The sequence below is a fragment of the Mustela lutreola genome, chromosome 8, assembly GCF_030435805.1.
Source record: "Mustela lutreola isolate mMusLut2 chromosome 8, mMusLut2.pri, whole genome shotgun sequence".
NCBI classification, from domain to species: domain Eukaryota; kingdom Metazoa; phylum Chordata; class Mammalia; order Carnivora; family Mustelidae; genus Mustela; species Mustela lutreola.
This window is the reverse complement of record NC_081297.1, coordinates 101204958-101220498: the sequence shown is the minus strand read 5'-3', so window position 1 is coordinate 101220498 and position 15541 is coordinate 101204958. Positions and strand designations below refer to the sequence as shown.

At 39.7% G+C, this 15541-nt stretch overlaps 1 protein-coding gene across 5 annotated transcripts in view; it reads left to right on the top strand.

Annotated features, from left to right (window-relative positions):
- Window positions 1-15541, top strand: part of GRIP1 (glutamate receptor interacting protein 1) — a 677260-nt gene that overhangs the window by 515387 nt on the left and 146332 nt on the right. For all 5 annotated transcript variants that reach the window (XM_059186254.1, XM_059186253.1, XM_059186252.1 and 2 more), the window contains exons 3-4: window positions 10055-10190; window positions 12827-12972. In XM_059186254.1, the coding sequence (XP_059042237.1) occupies window positions 10055-10190; window positions 12827-12972 (282 nt within the window). The remainder of the gene's footprint in view (window positions 1-10054; window positions 10191-12826; window positions 12973-15541) is intronic.

Below are 15541 nucleotides of genomic sequence, written 5' to 3'. Positions count from 1 at the left end.
CCCTTTCTTAGTGACAGACATCAATATTCCCCAATCAAACGAGTTGGACTCCTTGAGATCCTCTAGCCCCTCACAGTTCCTCACTCCCCACACAGTGATTTGTCTCTGACTCGGGGCAGTTCTTCCTCAATATTTCTGGAATCCATACCATCCATATAGCTGTTGATGGATTTCAGTCTCTCATATGTTGCCTACCTGTCCCTTAAACCCCAACCTACTCTTATTGCTTTGACATCTGTCTACATTCCAATTCTTAGCCTCCCTTACAGTTAGGTGTGGACATGGAATGTGTTCTTGCCATTGGAATGTGAACAGTGTGGCTTTTAAGAAAGTTCTTTTTCCGCTTTCCCCAGGTGCAAGAAGACAGGTTAAAGTCCTAGGGCAGAAGTTTCCAAACTTTCTCGGTTGTAGAGCCCTTAATGTCTCAGTAATTATTATTATTTTTTTTTTACAGGAGCTCCAGGTCAAATGAAATATCAATAGTTCCATTTATTAAATAGCTAAGTTTAAACAACATAGTACATATTATCCTAACCACTTACTAGCAATTTGAAAAAAAATAATACATACAAACTGAAAGAATCAGAAGTACTTAGAATGGTATATGTTTGTTTCTTGGGCACTGCACAACTTCTCAGACTTTCAGATCAAACATTAACAGCTTTATTTCCTATTCTGCATTGATTTTCACATGGAGCTCCCTTCTTATAAAACTCAAAACCTAACTTTGGAAAGGTAGGACATCAACAGAAGCAATGCAGTATTATCCAATGTTGAGCAAAACTACTTCAAGATAATAGGTGGTGTTGTGTCCAACAGATATCAAGAATGGCTCTATGTTCCTCAAAAATTTAAAATAGTCTATGGTGGTCCTGTGAGTTCACTAGGGAACCTTGAGGCGTCTTAGTTCATAACTTGGAAACCAGAGTCCTGGAAGATGACAGTGTCGTAAAAATGGAACAAAGCATAGATGCCTGAACCATTATGTGGAGAGCAGCTGGGTGTTAATCAGGAACACCCACCTTAGGTTTGTATGTGAGCAGAATAAACTTCTGTTGTGGTTGAGCAATTGTTCATTTTTTAATTTTTGTCACAACAAAGTCTAACTTACATTATTTTACTGCAGTGGCTTTTAATGGTTCTCCTTGACCCAAATCTAATACCTTTCTCCTTAACACTTCATACCATCATTACCAAGTCCACTACTTTACCTAATAACAGGCTTACCTTTCCTAAAACTTAAATCTGAGCACTTTCTTTGTTTGCTTCCCAGTCTGTTTTCTACCCATCTTTCCTCATGGCACCAATTTCTAAATCAGTATCTCTCAAATTTGACTCCATGTCAGAATCACCTGGAGAGCTTAAAAAAAAAAAAAATACCTATGTCCAGTTCCCCCACCTGCAAGGATTTTCATAATTGAAATGGACCAATTCCTTGAAAAGCACAATGTACCACAACTCACCACAATGTGACATAGTTAATATAAATAATCCTATAACTATTAAGGAGATTGAATTTGTAATCTAAAACCTGCAAAAAAAAAAAAAAAAGTTCAGATTCAAGTGGCTTCATTGAAAAATTACACCAAATGTTTAAAAAGAGTAAACACCAATTCTCTATATTCTCTTCAGAAAATAGAAAAGGAAGGAATGTATTCTCCAATTCATATTATGAAACTCGTATTATTACCCTGATACCAAAACCAAAGATAGCACAAAAAGAAACTACGTACTATATTCCTCATGAATATAAATGCAAAGAAAATCCTTACCAAAATATTAGCAATAGAATCCATCAATGTATACAAAGAATTATATATAATGAACAAGTAGGATTGATTTCTAGTTTGCAAGATTGGTTTAATATTAGAAAATCAGTGTAAGCCATTACATTATCACTTTAAAAAAGAAAAATCACATGATCCGCAACTAATCAAGGTGAAAAAATTGACAGTATTCATACTCATCATGATAAAATTTCTCAGAAAAATAGATATAGAGGGGAACTTCCTCAGCTTGATGAAGAAAACCTACAGCTAACATAATACTTAATGATGAAGCACCTGATATCTTTCCCCCTTAAGACAGGAAAGAAGGCAAGGATATCCACTCTTACCACTCATTCAACATTGTTCTGGGATTTCTAACTCATGCTTTATGCTAGAAAGGAAAAATAAAAGGCATACTGATTGGAAACAAAACTATCCTTTTTTGCAGAGAACATGATGGTCTACATAGAAAACCCTATGAAAGCCAAAACAAACAAACAAGCAAAAAACCTCCTTGAAGTATTGAGTTCAGCAAGACCACAAGATACAAAATTAAAATTACGTTATGCCGATGAATGAATCAAAGAAGGTCTGTGTAACTGGAGAGACATAACAGGTTCATAGACTTGAAGATTCAACATAGTAAAGATGTCTATTCTTTCTAAACTGGCATACAGTCTTAATGCAAATCCTATAAAAATCCCAGGTAAAGCTTTTGTAGATATAGACAATACTATTCCAAAATTTATATGGAAAGGCAAAGAAATAATTGAAATAATTTTTTAAAGGAACAATAAAGAGGGAGGAATCGGCCTCCCCAATTTCAAGACTTGTTTTATAGATAGAGTGATAAGGACTGTGTGGTATCTGTGGAGGGATAAATACATCAATGGAACAAAATAAAGAATGAAGGATCTGGAAATTGACAAACACAGTATATATTGTATCCTAACCACTTACTTGCAATTTGGAAAAAAAATAATAAAATAATACATATAAATTGAAAGAATCAGAAGTACTTAGTAATGGTACATAAAATACTTGATTTTTGAAAGGGTGCAAAAGCAATTTAATGGAGGAAAGATCGCTTATTCAACAAATGGTATTGGAGCAATTGGTCATCTATAGAACTTTCCCCTCAAAAAATATATGAATTTTTTACTGAGTCTCACACATTAAATAAAATTTAGCTCAAAATGGATAGTTCTATATTATGGTTATAGTATGTTACAATATTATTATAGAACTTTTAGAAACTATAGAAGAAAGGAGAAAATTTTCAGGATCTGAGGCTTGGTGATGAGTTCTTAGACTTGACAAGAACATGACCCATAAAAGGAAAAATTGATTAATTACATACACTTCATCAAAATTAAAAATATTTGCTCTACAGAAGAGTGAAAAGAAAACCTACAGACTGGGAGAAAATATTTGCAAATCTCATCATCAACAAGGGATTATTACCTCAAATATATAACAATTCTCAAAGCTCAATAGTAAAAAAGCAAGTGATCTAAAGAAAATAAGCAAAGGACATAAAGAGACATTTCACCAAAGAAATGTCAGATGGCAAGATACGTCATCTGTCAGATATGCAGATGGCAAATAAATACACACACAGACCACAAATGGTGGTCTACGACTCATTTGCCTCTCTGACTAGGCTGCAAGCGTCTGGGACTTTTTCATCTTCGAGTTTCATTGTCTGGCTCCTAGGCACTCAGTATTCCCCTCTATTTCTATTTCCCTTCCATTAGGGAAATGACTCAAATTATGCAAAAATTAAAACCATAATTAGATGTTACTGACACATCTATCAGTATGGCTAACATCAAGTAGTGGACAGGATGTAGAAAAACTGAATCATTCATACACTGCTGGTGGGGATATAAAATGGTATGGCTATCTTGAAAAACAATTTAGCAATTTAGTAGAAAAGTAAGTATGAGGGGAGGGAATCGGGGGGGGAGATGAACCAAGAGAGACTATGGACTCCAGGAAACAAACTGAAGATTTCAGAGGGAGGCATGGAGGGATGGGTGAGCCCAGTGATGGGTATTAAGGAGGGCACGTTTTGCAATGAGCACCAGGGGTTATATGCAAATCATGAATCATGGAACACTACTACATCAAAAACTGATGAAGCACTGTGTGTTGACTAATATAACATAATAAAATTAAATAATCAAAAAGAAGAAAAGTAAATATAGAACTACCATATGACCCAGCAGTTGTACTCCTGGACATTTATTCCAGAGAAATGAATTATTATGGTTCCCACAAAAACCTGTGCGTGAATGTTTACGGTAGCTTTATTCATAACAGTCCCAAACAACAGACAACCTACACATCTTTCAACAGGTAAATGGTTAAGCAGACAGTGGTATATCTATACCATGGACGACTATTCAGCAATAAAAAGGAACAAACTATTGTTACTGTATAGAAGATTGTACAGAATGTAAAAAGTCAACCACAGAGGTTTCAAACTGTATGATGCAATTTATTTAACTGTCTTAAAATGACAAAGTCATGAGCACAGAGAATGGGTTAGGGTTAGGGTGTCCAGGGAAGAGAGAAGTGGGTGTGGGAACATGTTATATTGTATCTTGACAGCATCATGTCAATATCCTGCTTGCGATATTGTATTACAGTTTCACATGATGTTACCACAAGCGAAAACAAGACAGAGGGTATACAGGATCTCTACAATATTTCCTAGAATTCCATGAGCATCTACAGTTATCTCAAAATTTAAAGTTTAATTTTAAAAATTACCATCAGGGGGTACTCTGATGGTTTGTTCTGGGTTTGGCCCAGGCATTGGTATTTGAAAAGCTCCCCAGGCGATTCTAACACCCAGCCTGATGGACAAAGTGCAGATTAAACTGATGGATATCCTCTTCCCAGAACCCATGTAATCACCTATCATTTACTGTTCCTGTGCCTCTAGTACCTTCCCTTCTCCACTTGCTGAACTGAGGCTCTTGTCAAGAAAGCTCGGGGATCACTCTTCCAAGGAGCCATCCAGAGCACTACTTGCCCAGACTGATAAGGGTCCTCGCAGGTTACACCATGACAGCCCTTTCTTGACTTTTTTTTTTTTTTTTTTTGTATATCACATTTCACATAATTTGTGTTTGCAGATTTTTTTCTCCCACAGTAAACTATTAGTATATTTTTTAAATTTTTATTTCTTTTTTAAATTTCTTTTCAGTGTTCCAGAATTCATTGTTTATGCACAGCACCCATTGCTCCATGCCCTCCATAATACCCACCAATTATATTTTTTTAAAAGAAGCCATGAAGCCAGAATGTCCAGATGCCAAAGAGTTTTATGAAACAAAATATGATTCTTATGCCAAACCTTTCTTTTATGCAAATCAGTATTACAAAACACTAGGATGGTCTGATGATGGGTCTTGAATGCCCTATGTCTTTGCTACTTCTTTTCTTTTTTCTTTTCTCCCTCCCTCCTTCCTCTCACTTTCTTTCTTCCTCCCTCCCTCCCTCTTTTCCTTCTTTCTTTCCTTCCTTCCTTCCTTCCTTCCTTCCTTCCTTCCTTCCTTTCTGCTTCTCTCCTTTGGTAAAGCCTAGAAGATCCAGACTCTGACCAACATCTGCAAGGCATACACAGAGGCTTTGCCAACCTTCCCACTCCAGGTTCATGCTTCCAGAGTATCTGGGTATCTATAATTAGTAGCATAACCTCCAGTCATGACTCCAGTACCTCATCCAGTTGGCATCATGGACAGGCTCTCTATATTCTTTCATAGCAATATTAAACAGCTCCACTTTGGGACAAAAATTATTTGCAGAATCTTTGCAAGGATGCATGTTTTATTTTTGCAATAATATTAAATATATCTTGGGTCCAAAAAAATCTTATTGGCATTTTTATTGATATTATGAACTTCAGAGATTAAAGAGAATTGACATATTTTTGATATTAGATTATGCTACCTACTAGAATATTAATTCCTAAATGGCAAGAATTTTCTTGGTTTTGTTTAGTTTTATATCTCCAAAGCCTAGAATGATGCATGGCATGTAGTAAGTGCTCATTTTTTTATTGAATGAATCAATTCAGTGCTTTTACATTTGTTCTCATCTTTTGTTCCTCAGAAATGTTTGTGATGTTTTCTTCATGTAAATCTTGTACCTTTTCATTAAATTTTTTCCTGGGATTTTTTTTTTTTTTTTTTTTTTTTTTTTTGCTATTGTAAATGGCTTTTTTTTCCTTCTATGATAACTTCTAACCATCTATTTGTTTATGTAAAGGATATGGTTTCCTGCACATTAATTTTGTAACTATGTTATTGAACTTCCTTGTTTGCAAGAACTTTTTGTAATTCTCTTGCTTTCACCAGGCATCACTACTACTTTCCTTAAAGCTTTCTGGAGTTCAGTAATCAAGAGGACTGAATTACAAATCCAAGGGAAACAGCAAATAACTAAATCCCATTTTATCGGTGTGATTCTTGTTGGCTACGTTGAGTGAGCACACATACAGATGTAAACCTGCAATTTCTTTGCTAAGATAATTAAACATGGTGATGAAGGAAAACGTCTAATCCAGAACCATCTCATTCCTTGCCAATTGGGCATCATCTGTTCCCTGTGCTGCTTGCTAATTTGGGGAAGCTACAGTCTTCTCAACATGGTCCTCTTAATTTAGGAAGGGATGTTTACAATTTAAATCACAAAGAAAGAAATTGTCATTACATATTGACTGGCCTAAGTTCTAGTGTTTTGCTGCAGAGTTTTGTTCAGTAAGCTTTGATATGTACATGAACTTGTGCAACTGAATGCATCTGTCATCATTTCTCTTTGTCATTAGATCATTATGCAAACATGAAACATCAAAAAATACATAACATGATCAATTCATCTGATGGAGAGTGCAGATTAGCAGGAAGTAAACTCCAGAAGCATGCTCCTCCCTCTCCCAATTGCTGCTTTTCTCCTGTTTCTTCGAAACACCCACAGATTTAGTCAGTCCTTTGGGGTCTAGATATGCTTACTGGCAGTTAACATTCACGTGATTCAGCACATTTTCTTGCAACAATATTCTCTCTTTACTCCTGAGTTTTGCCTAATTTAGATTCCTCCTTTAGTCTGTTCTGCTCAGCTTATCCTTGTCGATAAATACAGACAGATTAGACAGGAGACAAAATTGTGAAATAGATGCAGCATTGGGAACAGCCACTCTTCACTTTACATCGTAGACAAGCCCGTCTCTCCTGTGGCCACCTTGCCCCAGAACACACTCTGGCATGGTGGCCGGGGACTCATTTGCCTCTGTGACTAGGCTGCAAGCATCTGTGACTTTTTCATCTCTTGAGTTTCATTGTCTGGCTCATAGTAGGCACTCAGTAAATGCTCGAATCCATGAATGCACAAATTACTCAATTAACTGGCGCGTCAATATTTTCTCTTTCAAGTTACTAAAACTAGCACTTGGGGAAAGTTTGGAAAGATTTTAAAATAAGAAGGTAATTGACTATTACCAGTTTAAAAAGAAGCCCAGGTAGATTTATATTTTAACAAGAACAAATTAAACTAAAGGAATTAAGCTTTTTCTAGATTTCCAGGATTCAGCCAGAAGCCTGGTAAGGACCTGGGTCCCTTCCGGAGAAAACTGCGTTGTCCACATCCCATAAGTCTGCACCTATGTAGGTATCCCATTTTAGGCAGGAAACATGTTCTTGAAAAACTGAGTAGGAATGAAGGTCCTTTTAGTTAAAACTTATTTCTCCTATACCAGTTATCAGTGTTTCATAGTTGCTTCCTTGTCCATTTCTGATTGACCTTTGAAATAGGCCCTTAAAAAACTATTCTTCCAATTCTTCAGGTACAGATCTGTGACCAAATGCTTAAATATACAGGATCAATCTACGTATTTAAAGAAAATGCAAAGAATTCTTCTGTTGGGCAAAATCATTGAGCACATTATGCCTCTATATTGTATCTAGTCATCATCTGCTATGTTATTCTCATTACTTTAACTTTTTAACCTAGTTTTGAACATAATGTATACCTAGCCTCCTGCCAAGAATGACTTACAGGGATTGGTTGTTAAGTTAGGCTCTGTAAATAACAGCTGAGCTTATTTATGTTTTTATGGGAGGGAGAAGGGGCTGTTTTATTCTGATTTGAGGGGATACAGGTTAAATGCATACAGTGATGAAATTTTGTTTCAAACCCTTCTGGTAAATGATGGAAAAGGCCGTGTGCTTGTATATGCATGACAAGAATTTTGATCCTTGAATTTCAATTATGGTTTGGTCTCTCATACAAAATGTAGAGAAGGAAGCTGATATCATTCACACTCATAGACTCTTCCTTGGTTTTCTACTTTAAAAAATAGTACCACTCACATGTGCAGGGTCATGAGTCTATCATGAAACAGTGGGTGTTCTAGGTTGCTAAGGTCACAGGACCTGGCAATCTTGAAAGCCTTGCCTGGAATGTGACTCAGTACATTGGTGAGGATGCCAGTGGCCTGGCCCCTCGCCTTCCTTCCTGGAATACTCTGTTCTCCTTACTAGGTCAGATGAGTGAAAATTTCCCTCCCGAACATGATTTGAGTTTTTTCATTGGCTAGTGAGGTAGTATACCAGCAGCAACAATTTAAAAACTTTATGGTAAGCATTCCTATAGATTTTTGAAATAACATTTAACTCTGTTATGTGTAATTAAGGAAGGAGAAGAGGTGTGCTAGTAACCTTTTGGGTTTCTTAACTTTGAAGAAGAAAATCCATTCTTGCATTTTTTTTTTAAAAGACTTTATTTATTTATTTGACAGAGATCACAAGTAGGCAGAGAGGCAGGCGGCGGAGGGGGGTGGGGCAGGCTCCCTGCTGAGCAAAGAGCCTGATGTGAGGCTCAATCCCAGGACCCTGAGATCATGACCTGAGCCAAAGGCAAAGGCTTTAACCCACTGAACCACCCAGGTGCCCCCCATTCTTGCATTTTAATATGAGTGTCTTTGATGTCCTAGAAGATCATAACTCCTAAAATTCGTAATGTGATTCAGGAGGAACTGGGCAACTTGAATTTCCCCATCCCAATTCAGAAAGTGTGTATCCAGAGTGGGGAATAATGTAACAGAGAACTTGAGAATGGCGTTTATCATAATTAACCTCTGGATAGGTCATGGTTGACTACCTATTTTTACTTCTGAAAGAAAAGATATGCTCAAAGTTTTCTCACTTTTCTGTTGTGCCTAAAATCAGAAGATTTGGGTCCCCTCTTCGTATAGAGACATTGTGTGGACAAGATCTGTGAGATCTTAAATTTGAAAGTGTAGAATGAGGGATTTATGGCAGTTACCTGGGGATTCTGAGGACCCACCCTGACTTCCCATACTGTGACACATCCTGTACAAAGTGATATGAGTTGTTAACTGAAGCCATTATACTTCATTTCCCAAAAGATGAAAAACAATAGAGTCAGGAATATTTTTCTTTTTTTCTATTTTTTTTTATTAATACATAATGTATTATTTGCTCCAGGGGTACAGGTCTGTGAATCATCAGTCTCACACAATTCACAGCACTCACCATAGCACATACCCTCCCAGTGTCCATCACTCAACCACCCTATCCCTCCTCCCCCTCCCCCCAGCAACCTTCAGTTTGTTTCCTGAGATTAAGAGTCTCTTATGGTTTGTCTCCCTCCCCGGTCCCATCTTGTTTCATTTTTTTCCCTCCCTCTCCGCCATGACCTTCTGCCCTGCCTCTCAAAGGAACATTTTTCTTGAACCTATAGACAGCTCTTTTCTCTTGGGTCCATTGCTGTATTCAGCCAAAATGTCCCAAGAGCTTGGAGTTTGCTGCTGCATAATATATATTATTATTTAAAATCATTCTTGTTGTATCATTACTTAAAACTCTGTTCTAGGCTCTTATCTTGCAACTCTCAATTCTTCCCGTTGGAGTTGCAAGGAGAGAAACCCGAGAAAGTCGCTTGAGAACAACAGAAAACAAAGGGCAGATACTGTCATGTGCATATAACCCATGCTGGCCTCTTAATTGTGACCCTAGATGGAACTACCCCACTGGTACCCATTTTAATAACCTCTAATGGAATATCTTCTCCGCTTAACCTGCATGGACGTCTTTCTGAGATACTCTGCAAACTGCAGTGGAAAAGAGACTGCAGATCTTTTCTCATAAAAGAAAAAGCAGGGAGAGTTTATGGGATGGAGTCCCTTCACCAGGCGCAGCAGTATCTCGTTATTCGACTGCCATTTAATAAAGCAAATGCTTTTCTTTTCACAGAGGAATTCAAAGGCTCCACCGTGGTGGAGCTGATGAAGAAGGAGGGCACCACCCTAGGGCTGACCGTGTCGGGCGGAGTTGACAAGGACGGCAAGCCCAGAGTCTCGAACCTGCGGCAAGGAGGAATTGCTGCTAGGTAACTGCATCTCAGGGGGATGTAGGAAAAGGAACACAGGGGGGTGATTAATGCAAAAATTGAGGCTCCATCAGAAAAGGTCACTAATAAATAAATATGACAGCTGCCGTCTGCCGGGCAGAAGCGTACTGGGGCGTGTTTTCAGAAGCTTTTCTGGCCTGTACCGAGTCACCGGGGAGCCACCAGGCCCTCAGAAGACTTTCATTTTAAAAAGCCTGTGTGGGGATGCCTGGGTGGCTCAGTTGGTTAAGCAGCTGCCTTCGGCTCAGGTCATGATCCCAGCATCCTGGGATCGAGTCCTGCATCGGGCTCCTTGCTCGGCGGGGAGCCTGCTTCTCCCTCTGCCTCTGCTGCCACTCTACCTGCCTGTGCTCACTCTCTCTCCCTCTCTCTCTCTCTCTCTGGCAAATAAATTAAAAAAAAAAAATCTAAAAAGCCTGTGTGGCTGTCATCCCCAAACGTGCCTCTGAACAGCAGACGGGCTGCTGTGGGATTGAGATACTCCCATCACAGAAACGGGAAGGATGATCCACATAATGGGTACTCGTAAGCCTGGAATGGAGGGAAGTGGTGAGCCGAGAGGAGGAGGAGGCCATCTCCGAGTGTCTGAATGACAGTTCCCCCTGTCCCATATAGTCTCTGCTTTTCTACCTGCGAGAGCTTCCCTTTCATCAAGACAAAGACACAACTTCCAAAAGGATAGAAAGCTTAGATGAAGACGTCTCATGGTGTCCTTGTTCTGATGAACGGCACATTGGCCTAATCGTGGCCAAAGGCAGAATGTCTTGCTTGCTGGGTACAGGAGGGCTCGCTTTAGAGACGGAGTCACCAAGTACTTTAGAGGGGACAATCAGGTTTCATTACAAGTGAGGTTCATGGGTCTTAAATCCTGGACACTGATAGTCTTGTCTATGAAATCACAAATTAAGTTTTAGAGCTCTTGCTTTATAAAGCATCATCGAGAATGGTGATTACTTTGGATGATCAGCTTGTTTGTACAATATATGAGCTTCTTCTAATTGATTGCTCCATAATCTGGGTATTGTTTATAAAGTAGGCTGATGTCAACACAAGCACCTTAATCTCCTTTTCTCAGGAGAAGAGAGCCTTCTTTGCACCCCACAGCCTCCTTTATTTTATAACCGTTGTGGCCAATCTGTGATGCTAGGGCTTCATACATCTCCAGAACTTTTTCCTACATAGCCTGGAAGCGAGAGTAAATAGAAGGGAAAATGCCATCTTCACTTGTATTGATGCCATAATTAAAGGTGATGCTGTGCCGGTCACGTGTGATCAGTGCCCAACTATTCATTGTTGAAGGCACTACCATTTTCCAAGTAGTAAACTAAAATAATTACAGATAAGATCCCTACCCTAGGAGGGCTTATAATTTACTAGAGGAGATAGGTGTAAAAAGCATGAAAAGCGTGGGAACAATAACAGCATTGCATGATAGTAAAAAGCGACAAGGTGAGCATTGTCACGGAGAATTAGGTGGCTAAGTTGTCCAGTGAGAGTGAGTAAACCCGAGGGAGGAGGGACAGCGTGGAGGGACCTCAGGCAGGAGCAGGGTAGGAGAGCTCGCCCAAGAGGAATGGTTAGAGCTGGACTTATATAAAATAAATGCATTTAGGTGTTTCTGTTTGGGGACAGAGTATTACTGAAGGTCCTCATTCATGATGCAAATTGTAAGGACTGTCTTTGGTCTTACTGCCTGCTCTCGCCTTAGGAGTAAAGTCTGCCTAAAACCCAAAATTAGCCACAGTCCTATTATGGTGCCAGGGAGAGGCAAGAATAGTACTGAAACCCAATGCTTTCATTGTAGTTTGTTTTCTTTCTTTCTTTCTTTCTTTCTTTCTTTCTTTCTTTCTTTCATCCTGCTGTAAGCAATAAGTAGCAAAAGAAGCTGACCCTTTCCTTAGCCCTCAGCAAACTCCCAGGGAAGATCTTGAGGGCTAGGAAATGTCCGGGAGGCTGCCAGCAAAATGATAGAGATAAAAAGGAAGAAAAAGGGGGCCTGGGTGGCTCAGTGGGTTAAGCCGCTGCCTTCGGCTCAGGTCATGATCTCAGGGTCCTGGGATCGAGTCCCGCATGGGGTTCTCTGCTCTGCGGGGAGCCTGCTTCCCTCTCTCTCTCTCTGCCTGCCTCTCTGTCAACTTGTGATCTCTCTGTGTCAAATAAATAAATAAAATCTTTAAAAAAAAAAAAAAAGGAAGAAAAAGTCCCTTTTATCCCTGGTGTGCCGGGATCTGGATACTCTGTTCCTAGAGAACCAACTCTTTACAGGCAGAGCAACCAAACAGCAACCAGAAACCTCTTTATTTTGTGTCATAGTGCTCTTTAAAAATAAAAGATGCAATGGGTTAGGAAAAAATTAGAGACCACAGCAGATGCTGTAGAGGACTTTCTAAGTATCCTGGTCAGCAGGCGAGGGATAGCTGAATCTCTCATCCACCTTTAGCTGTACTCCTACTCCTGGGGCTGGGGGCGGGGAGAGGGGACAGCCGCACCCTAGAAGGCAGGGGCTCCTGCCACATGGGCCTTGGGGGCTTGGGTGCATTTTCACGAAGGGAACGTGGAAAATATAGGCCTGTAGAGAGGACGGGTCCACTGAAGCGACATTCCCTGTATTGCAGAAGTGACCAGCTGGATGTGGGGGACTACATCAAAGCAGTGAATGGGATCAACTTGGCCAAATTCCGCCATGATGAGATCATCAGCTTGCTGAAGAACGTTGGCGAAAGAGTGGTTCTTGAAGTCGAGTATGAGCTGCCGCCAGTCTGTAAGTAATCGTGACTCCGGGGCAGAACAGCTGGGCCACGTTTTTGCCTAAAACAATGGGTTCTCCATTCTGCCCCCCTCCTTTGGCCAACATTGTCTCTGTACATGAATGACAGCACGGGGTTTCTTGGTATTTAGAAATTATTTGAATTGATAAATGTGTAGCCCGCTCCAGAAGAATTAAAAAGAGCACGAATAACAATAAAATTATGTAGGATTTGTGTTTCATTAAGGTGATCTGTGTGCATCATATTTGCCATTTAAGCTACTTTCATGAACAGTCAACATATTTATAAGTTCTGTGCATTCATTTCCATCCAGGCTTTGTGCTTAGTGACCAGGGTTAGGAAAAGCATGTTTAGTGTGTTTTATGTTGATTCTTCTATAGCTGTGTTAATTTCTGAACCATGAAAATAGATTGGAAACTCATTATTATTCAGTAACAATAATAGTAATAGAACCACACATTTTCAGAACTTACTAAGTCTCCAGCATGATAAGAAACCTGACTTGCACGGATACCCTTAATCCTCATCATAAGGGGAGTCAGCATAGCAGCGCTGAACTTTGGGGTCTAATAGCCAGGCTCAAACCCCAGCTTCACCTTTAACTAACTGCATGCCTTTGAGAAAGTTACTTAGGCTTTCTGTGTCACAGTTCCCATATCTGGGTAATGGGCATAATACTCGTTACTACCCATGGATCTGTCGTGAGGATTAAGTGAGTTAGTGTTTGTAAAGCGATGAGAACAGTGCCTGATGCCATAAAAATAGTAATAAATACGTAAATAAATAAATAAATAAATAATACATAAAAAATAATAACAAATACACAAATCAATCAGTACTACAAGACAGGCATTGTTATTATTATTATTCTCATTTTACTGAGATTTAAGTATCTTTCCCAAATATATAGGCAGCCAAGTCATGATGTGAACCCAGGCTCCCTGACTCCAAAGTCCATACGTTTATTCACAGTGATATATATACATATGCTCTGTGTTACTGCCATCCTGCATTTGAGCTGGGCTGTTCTAGCACCTTCTCTCCTGTTAATGTTACTAATACGAACGCTACCCTAAGAAAGCTCTTTGCTTTTCTCTCCTGGTGAGAACTCAAGTTGAATACTAATAACTGATAATAGCTCATTTGTTCAGCAGTGTCTTCTTGAGCATTTGCTACAATGCAGCCACCGCTCTGTACATTCTGATGGAGGAAGACAGATAACAAAACAGGATCACGATAGGAAGGAAACAAGAGAGTATGATCGGCACTACAGAGTCGGGAGAAGGATTGGGAGTGCTGGGAGGGGGGTGAGATTGCCATTTTGAATGGGGTGCTTAGGAACAGCGTCACTGAGAGAGAGAGACACTAACCAATGACTCAAAGGAGGTGAGAAACATAGCTGTGTGCATTTCTGAGGCAAGAGGACTGCAGAAGAGGAACAGTCAGCGCTGAGATCCAAGGCAGAAATATATTGGGGTTGTCGTAGAAACGTTAAGCGTGACTGGGCTAGAGCAAAAGAAAGAAGAAAGAAGAAAAGTTAGGCGAGGGGATCAGAAATATAAAGGATGGGGTGTATCTGTAGGTCACCGGGAGGACCTTAAGTTTTGCTCTGAGTGTTAGGGGAAGGCATTGTATGATTTGGGGCAAAGGAGGGTCCTGATCTGGTGTCTATTTTCAAGGGCTTCCTCTGGCTGCTGTGTTGAGAAGACACTGCAGTGGCAATGGGAGACCCTGGGAGGCCAGTTGGGGGGCTGTTACAGTGGTCCAGGTGAGAGACGGAGGCAGAGGTAGGGAAAAAGCAGGTACATTCTTGATCACTTTGAAGGTAGAGCTAACAGGATTTCTGGATAGATTTGATGTGGGTTGTGCAGAAATAGAGCAGTCAAGGACCACCTGAGATTTTAAGCCTGAGTAACGAGAAGCTGGGGTTGCCATTAGTTGGGGGTGGGCAAGAATGTGGGCAGAGCTGATTTGTGAGGAGATCAGAAGTTCATTGTTTGAAATGTTACCGTGGAGGTGTCTATTTGACGTGCAGAAAGGCAATGTCAGGAAAAGAACTGGAGTTGGGGTTAGGAGTTTGGAAGGAAGATCTGAGCTGGAAATGTACATTTCGAGTAATGGGAACATAGAAGGTATTTGAAGCTTTGGGACCAGATGAAAGCACTCGAGGATTGAGTATTATATGACCAATCATGAGTTTTTATTCTTAACATAAAATGCAATGGTATTTTTATAATAAAATCCACTGAAGTCTGTGTTCAGAAACCTTGCTATACCATTTTTCATCTTCAGCAAGAATAAGCAGTAGAATCGAGCATTGAGAACTTAGACTGTGTCACTGGTTAAATGTCAGTTTTCCCCTTTCTAGCTTTGTTATTTAAGTTCTCCTAACCTTAGGTTTCTCACCTGTAAAATGGCTATCGTAAATATAGGATTTTGACAGGAATCCAAGGCTGTTATCATGTATTTAGATCATCACCGTGCACTTAGCAAGCCATAGTGCCTATCAGCCATCATTACCATGATTAGCCATGATTACACTAAAGTACTGTTTTCTTGAAC